Source organism: Lytechinus pictus, chromosome 6 (genome assembly GCF_037042905.1).
Source record: "Lytechinus pictus isolate F3 Inbred chromosome 6, Lp3.0, whole genome shotgun sequence".
In the NCBI taxonomy this organism is placed as follows: Eukaryota; Metazoa; Echinodermata; class Echinoidea; order Temnopleuroida; family Toxopneustidae; genus Lytechinus; species Lytechinus pictus.
Genome location: NC_087250.1, coordinates 9,443,308 through 9,458,538, shown reverse-complemented (window position 1 = coordinate 9,458,538; position 15,231 = coordinate 9,443,308). Strand labels below are relative to the sequence as shown.

The window sequence follows — 15,231 nt, the reverse complement described above, 5'->3', positions numbered from 1 at the left end:
AGACTTGACAATTTGGTGAAATGCCATGCTTATTTCGCTAATTTCTCAGCAATTAAGCAATTTTCTTCCAGAATCATTTTTGGCAAATATCTTTTATTTATACAAACCAACATCTTATTGGATTCTGTATGAACTAATTTTGAAATTGTTACCAGAACTGGTATAAATCTTTAAAGATAATATTCAATTCTGGAACTTGTACATTTGAATAACATCCCAATAAAATTGTCAAAGACTGTTTGTACAGTATGAACCTAGGAAGTAGTATTTGCTATAAAAAGCAATGAAATTGGCATAATGATGATAACAAATTTGTATCAATTCTTCCAAAGGTAACACACAATGTACTAGACACCAATAGTCATGTATGGAACTGTGACCTAAAAAAAAGGTTAAATAGTTTACAATCTTGTATGAAGCAGACATAACCAGAAGTACAATCGGGTTATTCTATGACATTATGGCCCGTATTCTGAAGTCAGGTTTAACTTAGACCATGGTCTAACTCTGCTAAAGTTATGGGAAGCCAAAAGTGTCAAAATTATAATTACATTGTATGTATCTTATGTTTACTTTGCTCTTTCCTGATTCATCGATGGTGAAGACAATCATCTATTTATACTTCCTAGAAAATTACGAATGATTTGAGACCCAAACAAGCTGAAATATGATATCTCTACTGTTAGTGATTTTTGTAACAATTGGCTATTCATACTTAAACCACAACTTTAAACCTGAGTTTAAGTTAAACCCGACTTCAGAATACAGGCCTATGTATCGATACCTATCAACTGAAGATAAGGCTTTACCAATTTTTTTTTCAATTCACAGCTTTCAAGAGAGAATACCAGAAAATCGGCAATTCCTTCACAGAGTTAGCAACGACCTTTAACCTCGATAACAGGCCGAGTGAGTTTTCCTTATCAGTATCTGTATCAAATTTTCAGGCTTGCATCTCTGTATGTCCTCTTATATTCTTTGAGTCTTTTCAACTTTCTTTCTTTTTGCGTTGTTGATTCAAACGACAGATTAGTAAGATACTCATTGTGGCATGGTCGAGAATGTAAAAATAAAATTTCAAATATATGCGTACTATATTATAATTTTTTTGGGTGGAAGTATTATAGTAATACATGTATATAGAGAATTGTCTGCATTCGCACTTTGCATGTGAAAAAGCATGAACAGTTGTTAGTCATTTACTTAAATTTGATTATGATGACAATACAGAGATGCCAACTAGAATTTTGATAAAAAGCGCCACTAAGTTTCCTTTCCATTTTATGATAGAGATGATTTGATGTCTACACTTTTATATGAACTCAATGAATTTATATACATTATTATGGCATGTAAAATGATAGAAGTATGTTTTTTATAAGAAAAAAAGAGTTCTTGCATGATTTCAATGTCTTTCTTTACTGCTGCTGCTGATGATGATGATGACATTGATGATGATGATGGTGATGATGACATTGATGATGATGATGTTGATGATGATGGTGATGATGATGATGATGATGATGCTAGCAACAGTGATGATGTTCCTTATTATTGTGATGATGATGGTGGTGGTAATACTTCACATGTGAACTGCAACCACTTTCCTGGATGAATATTATTTGTGAATGAAATAAATATGCATGATGTAATAATTATCTTTTTCTGTTCCCCCCTCCAATACATGGTAATATCCTGTTTTCACAGAACCACAAGGTATTATTTTGTGAACGATTTGAATATGCATGATGTAATAACCGTCTTTGTCTCCTCCCCCTTCCCTTATACGGTAATGCCCCGTTTTCACAGACCCTCAAGGAACTGATGATCCGCCACAAGGTAGAGAAATATCCAAGCTTTTATTTTCAGTTTGTTTTTTTATTCATTTCTGCATTTGATTTTGTCACTTCTGTTTCCATCCCTCTTCATTTGCAAATTTCTTCCTCTTATAATTTCATTATATTTGTTCATCTAATCACTTTGGGTGGGAATATGGTCACCTATCAACAATCATGCCTATAATTGAAAATACATTTTGTCAAGCGAGCACTATAAACTGACTTATCATTTCTTTAAAACACTCATGAATATCCACATTCATATAATTGGAATTATATTCACTGAATTCATCATCTGTCCCCCTTTTCATTATTTTCTCGTATGATAAATCAAGCAATCAGGTGATGAAAATACTGTATGTACATTATTTGAACATTTTAATTTGAAAATAAGTATATGTTTTCCACAAATCTGTCTAATAGATATCTAAAGAGTTGAAATCATGTATGCCAATGCCTGATTGCTTTTTTGTTTTCATGTCTTTATTCAAATAACAATAAGTTGGGGGATATAAATTGCCATAGTTTTTAATTGTCTCAATTCTTGCAATAATTGTATCATTCTTGCTTACAGTATGAACATGTACTAGGCAGCATCATCTAAAACACTTGATTCATTTTATTATAGAACTTTTAAAGAATTGTATAACAAATATTTTCCCCAGTTAAAGTAGCAACATTAAAATGGGGGGGGGGGGGGGGGGGGTCTTTAACCTAGGTCTGAACAATGATTTAAGAAGAACAGTTTTTTTAGGTGCTATATTTGTACTTAGCATCTCCTCATCTGTGTGACTAATCTTTACTGAAATTGCCCTTTTCATATTGTCATTTTTGTATTTCTAGTTTTTGAAAATTTTCTTTATTTTTTCCTTAAATGGTTTTGGAATTTTACTTCTCATGTTTATTCATTTCTACTTTGTTTCATGTGAACACCTACCATGGCTTGTGTATTAAGTTTTATGCTCTTTAATTCATCATCATTTCATTTTTTTCTGGTGTTTACATTTATTTTTTGGGTGCAATAATTTCTTCTATCTTTGTCTAAGCTTGATTTTTTATACTTATGATTTTCTAATTTTTGTTTTGTTTTATTTGGATATTTCTCAGTCAGTTAAATTCGTAATCAAGGTTTGAAATCGATGGACAACTTTTTTTATTGTGTGCAATAAGTTGCTGGACGCATGGCCCAACGGTGACACGACATTTGCTCCTGCGACATTTGCTATGGTCATAACATCTCAGAGGGCATAGGGTTAAAGTTAGGATTCTATTAGAGTTTTTGGTTCAGAAGGTTAGATTTTATGTTTGGCTTTAAAATTCAGATTTTCCATCGCAGCAATTGTCGCCAGAGCAAATGTCATGGAACTGACCAAATACACATGGGCCAGGGTATGTAGGTCTGTAGAATCTCACACAACCAAGATCTTAATCAATTCAGAACCTTTGTTATACCATTGCAAAGTTCTACCTAATGACCTAACACATACAGTAGCACAACACCATTCAGGTACAGTGTGTTTAAAAAAATATGAACCTTTGAAATGGCTGCCAAATAGATAAAATATATACACACACACACGCATATCACTATTGGGATGGGAGAAGGATTTTACTCTACATGTATACTACATGGAAAGGTACATGTAAGAAACTTAACTTTCAAATGAGACTAAAAGGTTTATCGGCTTTCAGTATATATTAAGCCTCCTCCCCCACCCACTTAGTAATATATTTTATTTTGTTGGCAGCTACATGTATTTCAACAGTTTTTTTTATTTTTTTTATTGAGATGCACTGTATACTTAGACAGTTTGCCAACTTGGTCACAGCATAGTAAAGTAATAACATTACACAGACCTGCCAACGAGTACGTTTTAGCCGTATTTAGTACGTTTTTGCAACGAAAATACGGCAGTACGTTTTTTCTTTGAAAAATAAGTTTTTTTGAAAAAAAAAAATATATATATTTTTATTTATTTATTTATTTTTTAATCAATCGTAATTTATTGAGAAAAATAATCTCTATATGTCTCTATTTCATAAAACGTACACAAATATGGTTATTAGATCAATGTGATTTAAGGTAACTTTAAAAAAAAAAATCATTTTGTTAAAACCAGGGTGAAGATATACACATGTTTTAATGTTTTTTGTTTCATCTGCAAGAGCAGTGCGCATTTTAGCTTGCATGCAGCTTTAGCGCCGCGATGAGCGAGTGCGCCAAGCATTTTATTAAGAAATACACTTTTTTTGGGAAAAATACAGTTTTTTTTATCACAGAATACAGTTTTTCATTCCCAGAGGTTGGCAGGTCTGATTACATTGAATTTCTGCTCTGCTCTTACCAGACACAGGAAATATGATGTTGTTATCCACTAACAAAATCGGTTTAACCATACAAGAAAAAATACCAAAATGGACTGACACATTGCAATATACTAAAATCTGGCGCAAACGTGGGTTGTTTTGCCCCATTTTGTTTGCCATAAACGTAACTGGATTGGCCAGAAGCTATAGATATCCTCCACCATTGATTAGTTGAATAGCGCCATCTTGTGTTAAGATTTGAAATATATAGCCCCCATTAAAGAGACTTCTCCTTTGCAAGTTTAAGATATTGCTATCCAATCAAAATGAAGGATTGGCTAAAGTTTATTCCTTCAAATCATGAAGGCATTTTTCTTTTTCTAAACTAATAAAAATATCCTGCTATTTCAACCTCTTTATGCCCCCGCAGACGAAGTCCGGATATTGGTTTCTGCACGATATTAAGTTCAATCATATTGAATGAATTTCTGATCGCGTTACGCGGGGGCATCTGTGTCCTTTGGACACGTCAATTTTTTTTTCTTTCTCAAAGCTAGTTTTCTGTGCATAGGAATATGTACATGTACATGTATATGCATACCTCTGAAAAATGTTGCACATTGATACTGCAAAATAACGAAAATAACAAAAAAGCAAGTATTAAACTAGTATGCCACATTGGCAACATTGCCAACTGGTGAAGAAAATTGAGGAAACAATTATTGCAAGATGTCTTTTTTTTCCATTGCCGCTTCTGAATCAATGCAAAATGCTGCCATTTGTACCTTCTTTTTTTGCCCCAACCAATTTGTTTTTCTCTGTGTATTAAGTTGATTAAACAAAACTGGCCAGATATTCTTTTTCCTATTACTGCTTCTCATTGCCCCAAACTACATGTACTTCCACATTTTCATTTTTAGGATCAGTTCAACTGACGGAAGCGCTCAACTTCACCGGAAAGACGTATGAGGAGATCGGACAGCTGTTCTACGAGCAACCGAAGTACGACCTGCATCCGTTTGAGGATTTCTTGAAGGAATACGGCGGAATGATGTCGTGCTTTCCCGACATGATACACTTTCACAAGGTTTGAATTTGTAATATTTTGTCAAAATTAGAAATAACATTGCTTCCAATTTGGCCATTTTCACTGGTCTTTCTATGGTAATTTGGTGACTTTGGATTCGGAAATTAATTGACGTGAGGGGTTATAGCCTCTCTGAAGATTTCTTGAAGGAATACGACGGAATGATGTCGTGCTTTCCCGACATGATACACTTTCACAAGGTTTGAATTTTTAATATTTTGTCAAAATTAGAAATAACATTGAGCTCCAATTTGGCCATTTTCATTGGTCTTTCTATGGTTATTTGGTGACCTTGGATTCGGAAATTAATTGACGTGAGGGGTTATAGCCTCTCTAAAGATTTCTTGAAGGAATACGACGGAATGATGTCGTGCTTTCCCGACATGATACACTTTCACAAGGTTTGAATTTTTAATATTTTGTCAAAATTAGAAATAACATTGAGCTCCAATTTGGCCATTTTTATTGGTCTTTCTATGGTTATTTGGTGACCTTGGATTCGGAAATTAATTGACGTGAGGGGTTATAGCCTCTCTAAAGATTTCTTGAAGGAATACGGCGGAATGATGTCATGCTTTCCCGACATGATACACTTTCACAAGGTTTGAATTTTTAATATTTTGTCAAAATTAGAAATAACATTTGCTTCCAATTTGGCCATTTTCATTGGTCTTTCTATGGTTATTTGGTGACTTTGGAATCGGAAATTAATTGACGTGAGGGTTTATAGCCTCTCTGTGATTGAACCAATCTCTTAAAGGAGAATGAAACTCTTGGAGCAAGTTAGATTTTGTGAAAGCAGAAAAATCAAAGAATGAGATCAACAAAAGTTTGAGTAAAATAGGACTAGCAATAGAAGAGTTATGAGCATTTGAATGTCGAGATCACTAATGCTATGGAGATCCTCCCATTGGCAATGCGACCAAGATCTATGATGTCACCGATGAACAACTCTCCCCTTTTGGACACTGAAGATATACCCCAAAATATCTCTTTTTGCTCATTCTAATCATATGACAAACGATTCATCAATGATATCATGTTGTGAAACCTCTGTACTTGTCCTCTCATAAAGAGAACACCTCAACTTGCGATAGACTCTATAAAAGTGAGAATATAAGTGAAATAAGTACTAAAGTAATGAGGGAGTTTTACATGTGTGACATCACAGATCTTGGTCGCGTTGCCAATGGGAGGATCTAAATGGCATTAGTGATCTCAATATTCAAATGCTCATAACTTTCTTATTATTCATTCAATCTTCCTCAAACTTTCAACAATATGTTTCTTTGATTTTTCTCTTTGATATGGATTCAGCTGGTTTCAAGGGTTTCTTTCTCCTTTAATGATTGTCATGTGCTTAGTAAAGATTATTGAAGGTAGCCTGTGTTAAAGCTAAATGAAAGTAGTTGCAGTAAAACACTAATTTCGTGAGAAAGTCTGTAAAACCAAGGTTAAGTATGACTATATCATCGTGGATCTAGATCTGGTACAATTACATAAACTGAACTCTGTGAAATCATAAAATCTAAGCTGAAATACGATCACACTGAAGATCGCCAACACAGATAGGCACACGCGGGACAGTGTATTATTATTGCTGGAATAAAGACCCGACGGAAGTGACCGAATCCGCGCTTATTTTGCTTATTTCTCAGCAATTACACAATTTCTTCCAGAATCCTTTGGCACATATTTTTTATTCATACAAACAGACACTTGGGTGGTCATTATATGAGATTCTGTAAAAAGTCATTTTGAGATCGTTACCACAACTGGAATTTACCTTTAAGTTACTGTTCATTATGACCCAGTCTCCTTTGTGCAGTGCCCTTGTAAAGGTTTGATCAGTTTCTTCTGGTACTCGGTTTATTTATTTTGTACGTTTTTAATAATATTCCGCATTTATATAGCGCTTAACACATCGGAACGACGTCTCTAAGCGCTTTACAGATATATTATTACCCCGGTCATCGGATCCTTGCATGCCCGCATACAATGTATGCACCTTCTCCACTCCCTGGGGAGCATTCCAACAAGAGTTTAAGACTCAATTGCTAGGCATACTACATAGGCTTTCGCATCCTACCGGGTACCCATTTAACACCTGGGTGGAGAGTGGCAAATTGTGGATTGACGCCTTGCCATAGGACGCTAGGCCATGGTGGGATTCGAACACACGACCCTCTGATTACAAGGCGAGAGTCAGAACCGCTACACCACGGCGCTTCCACCGTTTTTCATAACTACTTTCTAAAAAAAGAGGATTTGGCCTTCTCTACACTCATTTTCAGACCAACTTATACCACCTAATGTTTATCATGATTTTCCTTTTTTTTTAAGTATTCATTGTGATTTTCTTTATGTTAACACATTATTTTCTAGATGCAATGATTTTTTTTTCTCAAAATTTTGACTAGCAGTGATTGCAATTGACTTAATTTGTTTATGTTACTTTTACTATCTTCTGTTTATTTTGTGTAGAAATGTTTGTAATTCTATGTGTTTTTATGTTATGCGGGGTCCCCATGTAAAACGTTATTTGAATTACTGATGGGGCTACCCTGTTGAAATTAAACTAAATCAATCAATAAATGAATGAATGAATAAATAATTATAAAGATATAAATGAATAAATAAATGAATAAATAAATACATGAATAAATAAATAAATAAATAAATAAATAAATAGATAAATAAATAAATGAATAAATAAATGAAAGAAAGGATAAACAATTAAATAAATAAATGAATGAATGAATAAATGAATAAATAAATTAATAAAAAAATAAATACATACATACATAAATGAATAAATGAATGAATGAATGAATGAATGAATGAATGAATGAATGAATGAATACATACATACATACATACATACATACGTGAGTGAGTGAGTGAGTGAGTGAGTGAGTGAGTGAGTGAGTGAGTGAGTGAGTGAGTGAGTGAGTGAGTGAGTGAATGAATGAATGAATGAATGAATGAATGAATGAATGAATGAATAAATGAATAAATAAATATGTCTTTTGATGCAACAGCACACGATGCAGACGGTGAAAGAATGTCAGAAACAGCGAGAAGAACAGAAGATGGATTTTGAGGAAGCCGAGGCCGTCAAGCGACGAGCTGATGTCATCTCTTATGCAATGATGGGTAAGATATTTCTCATTCACAGGAATTGGGGACCTTTAAATTTCACGGCTCAGCCCATGATGTAGAGTTTTTTTTCTCCCTGAACAGCAAAAAATATTCCTGGTATAGCATCCCCAGGGGTGTGAGAGTTCAGATTTTTATCTGATTTCAGATTTTTTTCGTTTTGATTTTCAGCTTAATTTCAGCGTATTTTTGTCTTTCCTCTGTACAAAAAGTATGGGAGCTCTTTCTATTTCAGCCTTTTTCTACAAGTTTCAGCTTTTTTCACATCTTTTTATTTGTGACCACTCACACCCCTGCATCCCAATTTTCTTCACGTTTTTTAAGACTACTTAAACATTTTGTGTAGCAATGGGTAAAAATGACTACTACTCTTGTAATATTGTTAGGTTTGATGATACTTGTATATTTCATCTAACTAACCCTTTACCAAATGCTTAGACATGCTTAAAACCATTTCTGACCAACCACCCCAAAACCACTAATAAGTTGCCAGGGAATGTTCTTTGTTAATAGCCAAAATAGTAAACTGGTCTTCAAAAAGCCAAAATTCAAAACTTAGTTTGTCTGAAGGAGATTTTCTTCATCTTTATACTGTAAAACCTTCGAGTTGTAAAGTTGAATTATAGAAAACAAGATAAAAGAGTTTCTTTGACACAAGTTTTTGTGGACTGCTTGGAAGTTTCATTGAAATCGCACAGTGTGCACATGTCATGCTTGAGCGAACACAAACTTAAGACGTTGTTTTCTCCTTATTTTCTGGAGCTCTTGCATTGTTTTCTCTGCATTCAATCAAGTATTTGAGTGACATATTGTTGATCAAGTTTGACAAATCATGTATCATTCTAAAGCTTAGGATGTGCTTGTTCAGACTCAATAAAAATCTCAAAATTAGTTGGGTTTGGGATGCCTTGTCACATACATGTATATAAATGGTCCAAGATTATAACGATAAATGTCAGATATCACAAGAATATCATGTCTTAAAACAAATACAGTCCCAGACCGGTAAAAATCACTGTCAGGCCAGTAACTTGTTGCATGAAAAGAACAAATTCTTGTCTACGAGCAGATGTTTAAAAGGGTGAATTATCAAGTTTTCAAGTAGAGTCATTTCACATGTTTTTTTGTCGATCTTGTTCCTTCGAAGAATACTTTTTTTTTTTTTTTTAGAAGGTTGGCAGGTCTGCTTTAACCCTATCTAGGCCGGGGTATTTTGAGAGTTCATATGGCTGGGGGGGGGGGGGGGGGGGGGTGGCCTCCCAGGCCCCCCCCCCTGGCATGGATAGGGTTAAAGCAGATACGAACCAATAGCGCCACCGCAAGTCCTCAACTACTCAACCTGGCCAGTTTCCTGACCCATAATGCTAGTGTAGTCTAGTAATATAGACCCACTTGAATGATAACATGCTAATCAACTACTCAATACATTTATACCGCAATAATTATGTTACCAAGTAGCAAAATATTACTTTCCCTCTAAAAAACAATTGATTTTCTCTCTATACAAATGCAATGATAGGTCAATTTATTCTCAGAAATATTAGTAGATATCTGAAAACGTACATTTTAAGACTATGTATTTAGAACACACAGTCAATGAGAGACCACACACAGTTCACTCCCCCCTTTAAACCATTTACATGTATCTCTTGTTTTGTTTTCTACAGCGGAGGTAAACCACTTTCATCGGGAGCGAGTGGAAGACTTCAAATGGATGATGCAAATCTACCTAAAGGAACAAATCAAATTTTACAAGAGCCTCACGATCAAGCTCGAAGAGGCGCTTCAAAAGTACGACGAACTCGATCGGTAAAACCATCTCAAATCTCTCGCGCAAGAAAAGAATGAACTACATGTACATGTATAGTGCCAGACCCGGAGTGCTTCGGTCTGTGGTGAAACTCGCTCGCTCGCTCGCTCGCATGCAATGGTGTTAACTCTTCATGCTTCTCATCTATCATTCAATCATTAAACAGACGACTCATCAGAGGATGCACTGATTGGGTCAGGATGGAGGGATGGGCTGACTTGTGCAACTTGGACAGAACCAGATGAGGAACCGTGCCATTAAGCCCAGAGGGATGTTTCACAAAGATTTAAGTATGACTCGGAGCCGCGCTTCAATGCCGACGTGTACTCGATATGAAACGCGCAATCTTCTTGATCGATTCGCAGAAATGCACATTCTCATGGCATCATCTGACCAATGTGGTGATATCTTGTATACCGCACGTAACTAGGCATTTAAGTCATACTTAACTCTTTGTGAATCTCCCCCCCCCCCCCCAGAGTTATGAAATCTGGGCCCCATTGCATAAAAAATTACTATTGTAAGTGTGCCATTCTATGGTAACTACCATGGTAACACCGATAAACAGCAAATCAAAATCAAGGATTCCATGAAAGGCAAAGCTACATTTACCGTTATGGTAACCTTTGTGTAGAAGGATGCCAGGACAGGGGCCCGTTGCAGAAAGAGTTGCAGTCAATCACAACTCTAAAAATCATGCGCAACTTGATTTTCAACCAATCAACAGCGCGCATTAGGGACTTGCGATTGATTTTTGGACTTGCGTTTAAACGCAACTCTTTCTGCAACGGACCCCAGTTCTTTGAGTTATCTGTAAAGTTATGAATGACTCTGCGCAAAACTGATTATTCGTGCTTTTACAAAGACATGCATAACTTGATGACCAGCTTCATGAAAAGCTGGCAGCCTGAAAATATTGACTATTATAATTGACATTTGATATTTTTAGTTTAAGTATATTGGAGAAGATATATATATATTTCAGTACAACTGGATATTGTATACAATTTTCATGATAGCGCTGTCGCAGTAACTTCACCAGATGAATCTAAGCTCTTGATTCGCTATCTTCTCAGTTTTCTTTAATCACTGATTCATGGCTTTTCAGTGTTTGAAATGTTTTTTGAGGAACCATCGTTCCGAACATTTGAAGGTGCCATGTGAAAGCATGGGCAGGATTTAACCCCTACCCCCCCCCCAAAAAAAAAGTGATGGTTATGAATTTTTCTACGTAAGTAACTTCTGTAGGAACTCAGCGGCACAGCTTTCAACTACATTAAGGCCAATCTCGTACAACAAATTACGTAAGGAACATTTTATTTCTAACTCAATCAGTCATGCCGTTACAGCTGCTGACCATATGGACAGTAATTACTCTCGGCTTTCTACCACGTTAACGCCAATCTCGTACAACAAATTACTTAAGGAACATTTTATTTTTAAGTTAATTAGTCATGCCGTAGTTGCTGACCTTATAGACAGTAATTACTCTCGGGTCCTTTTGTGGTTAAAGTTTAGGCAATTGCCGAGTGGGGATTTGAACTACGAACCTCGTAATCATGAGTCAGATGCTCTAACCACTAGACCACTCGACCATCATCTTGGTTTACTGTAAATCCCTGTTATTTCACAAGAATCTGTTGAAACATCCAAACACTGCCATGATGTAATAGTCACCAGAGTACTTAAACCACTCCAATGCATTCAATTCTAGATTAAATTCTAATTCTATTTCAATCTAGAATTCAATTTTTGATTGATTTTTAATTCTCAAGAATTAAATTGTAATCCGCGGAACAAGTATGACTCATTTCGGAGGAGCTGATTTTCTCATTTTTTTACTTTATGAATACCAAATTAGTATCTAGGCCTTTTGCAGAGAACATTCTCCGACAACTTTAAGTTTGGTTTAGGGATGGTTGCGACCCGTAACACAAAGGTTAGCGATTAATTGTACGGTTGATTTTTATGATTGATTGTTCATTTTAGGCCATTCAATCAGTTGTAAAAAAATGTGCTACGATCATTGCTGCACTTTATGTTAACGGGTAATAGGTCACATATTTGACACAATCTAGAAAATGATGCTGAGCTTTGCAGCGTTATTGTCCTGTTTTGTGAAATTGGTTCCATGTACAATTTCTATAACACATTTACTAACAGCCAATCGCATTGAATCATTTCAGTAGCTTTGAACTGGTATAACAAATTTATAATCATGACATGTTTCATGGAAACCGGGCCTCATTTGTGAACTAGGAGGTTTCATACCAGTAATTTCAATTCCACTTCAGGTTTTTTACGGCATCAACGAGCTTTCAATTTTCTACGATTGTAGATATAAATTTCTACAGGCAAAAACAAACTACCTTTTTTCTTATAAAAAAATTAATTGTAGATTAAATGTATCGTCTGATTGGTGTTTTATAACCGTTACACTGGAATTGTCAGTTTGGTGTGGTATACAGTAACCTAATTGGTAAAGGCTGTCCTTTGAAGGCTTAAATGTGGCTTAAAATTTAACTTAAATTCTCCGTAAGGTGCGATATATATACACATCAGCATACATATATATCAAAGATCATTGTCAGGATATATGCCCTGAGTTAGTTGGCGAGATTGCACTGCCATGCAATCGATCACCCTTTAACACGACTTAAATTACCAGATACCGTTTGTACGTTGGCACTTGAAAGTGACTTAAATCACACTTAACCCTTTGTGAAACAGCTCCCCCGATAGGTATCCACTTTTACAAATATCAGGGTTGATATTTATGGAGCATGCCAATAAATCAAAGATTTTAATTTCAAGGTCTGAATTATCTGTTGATTGGAAGAAATTTGATATAAGGTCCTTGTAAACATGACAAGTACTGTTGAAATAAAAAATATATACAGGCCTGCCAACTACTTGTACTCCTTTTTTCCAGGAGTTACCCCGTTTTTGAGATATTTTATCAACCAAAAAGAGGAGCACTCCCTTTTTCCATTAATTTAAATCAGCCCATTCGTGGTGGGGTTTTGGTGTGTGTATGTGTGTATGAGTGTAAGATTAATATGGTTTTTGAACACTTGTAATTTCTCAATATTGAAATATAATAATGCGAAACAGGTTTTAAAAATTGAAAATAAACGAGGGAGACACACCTGACATCGAGCAGAAAAATTCATGCCTTTTTTCCGTTTTCAGATGTTTGCAGGCCTGATATATATATTTTTGTTTTCATTCTTCCATCTGTTCATCAACACCACAAGATATCGATACATGTACATATTAACATTAACTCCTGTCTCGTACCCCGTTCATGTATGTCAATACCGCAAAATTGTGATATTGCCAATGCACACCAGTTTAAGCCCTTGTCAATCCCCGTTCATAAACTCCACAGAATACCACTCCGTAATATTACTTCAGTATTGCTGTACATGTATTTTGACTAAGGTTTTTATAAAAAGGGGCACAACCCAATAATAGCTGTAATCTATACAGCCAATTCAGGGTATCTACCTAATGCTGAATAGGCCTATCCGTATACATTACAACCAAAATTATAGCTTATTTGGTATTGATCACATGGGTGATTGTTTAACATGTTAAACATTTGGGGGCGCCGTAGTCTAGTGGTTAAGACCCAGCGTGTATGCAAATTTTCATGGCAATCGCACAATCAGCGGCCGAGAACTGAAGGGGGAGGGTCAAATTACCCCCCCCCCCCCCCGCTGTATATCCAGGGTTCTGCAACACAAAGGTTAGCGATTGATCGTACGCTTGATTTTCACGATTGATAGTACATTGTAGTCAATGCAATCAATCGTAGAAAAATGCTCTACGATCATTGCTAAGTTTTGGTTCACGGGCCCCTGGTCTGAAATAGCCCAGTTAAATTAGGGGTAAAAGATGAGAAACTATAAATCAACCCACTATATTCATGAGCATACGCAGTGTTGGAGTGGATTATATTACATTATTCATTATCGAAGAAAAAAAATAATTGTATGAGTACATAAAGTTATTAAAGTGATTCAAATATTGAAATGATATAGATATTATATTTTTACAATGAAATCTTTAACATGATATATTAATTGTTTATGTAGATTAGAGCATGTGTACAAAAGGCATAGGTTTTCATTTCCAGTGTTGTTTTAGTGTTTAGACAGATTACTTCTCGGAGTGTTAGTGTTAGTGCATTAATTGCCCCCTTTGTATTGTCTGTTACACCTGGTGCTATGTTTAACACCCAACACCAAATCCTATGTTACAGGTAAACCTGTATGTGCTTCTGCAGTGTTAGACTTTAAGTGTTAGACTTTAAGTGTTAATTCAGCAATCTCCCTTTGTATTATCTGTTAACACCTGATACGATGCTAACACCCAACACCAAATGAATGGATACAAATGTTGTCTTAGTTTTTTCCTCCTATGTGGGACGCTAATTTGAAAGGGGAATTACATTTCTATATGAAATTTAGGAAATACATCTTTATTTCTTGAAGCTTCATGAAATATTTCTTTTTTGTTAACCTTGTATTTAAATCGTTTAACCAGCTCCGGGCCACTACCAATGTCAATGAAATGCGCAAAAGTGTCTACAAAATATAAATTCATTTTGGTTTCCCCTGAAATATTGCACATTTGTCATGAAATGAGCGAAATTTCATTGGCCAGATCATTGTTTGCATGAATATTTTTTGTAACTCGAAAGTCTAAAGTAAGATACATACAGATTTCTATTTATAATCAATTCTAGGGTGAATTTCATTTCCTAACATAAGTAAAAATCAGAACATGGGAGCCTAATTACAAAGCATTTGCTGACACACACACACAAGCTATTACCCAATATTGTTTTCACATGAATAGAGACAATGCACTCATGACTGTTCTGGCATTAATTAAAGTAGTGTCTCTTCTAATACTGATTTAATAGTATATTTGGTTTGTATTGCTTTCAGTATATGTGACCTACCACCCCAAAACCACCAACAAGTCGCCAGGTAAGGTTCTCTGTAAATAGGCAAAATAGT

At 35.3% G+C, this 15,231-nt stretch overlaps 1 protein-coding gene across 5 annotated transcripts in view; it reads left to right on the top strand.

Moving 5' to 3' along the window:
• LOC129263400 (sorting nexin-33-like) overlaps positions 1–14,721 on the top strand; it is a 55,958-nt gene extending 41,237 nt beyond the window's left edge. For 3 of the 5 annotated variants that reach the window (XM_064100864.1, XM_064100863.1, XM_064100867.1), the window contains 5 exons: positions 832–909; positions 1,810–1,839; positions 5,066–5,232; positions 8,274–8,388; positions 10,059–14,721. In XM_064100864.1, the coding sequence (XP_063956934.1) occupies positions 832–909; positions 1,810–1,839; positions 5,066–5,232; positions 8,274–8,388; positions 10,059–10,204 (536 nt within the window). In that variant the 3' untranslated portion in view covers positions 10,205–14,721. The remainder of the gene's footprint in view (positions 1–831; positions 910–1,809; positions 1,840–5,065; positions 5,233–8,273; positions 8,389–10,058) is intronic. The other 2 variants (XM_064100866.1, XM_064100865.1) reach the window with 1 other exon arrangement.
• The last annotated feature ends 510 nt before the right edge of the window (positions 14,722–15,231 follow it).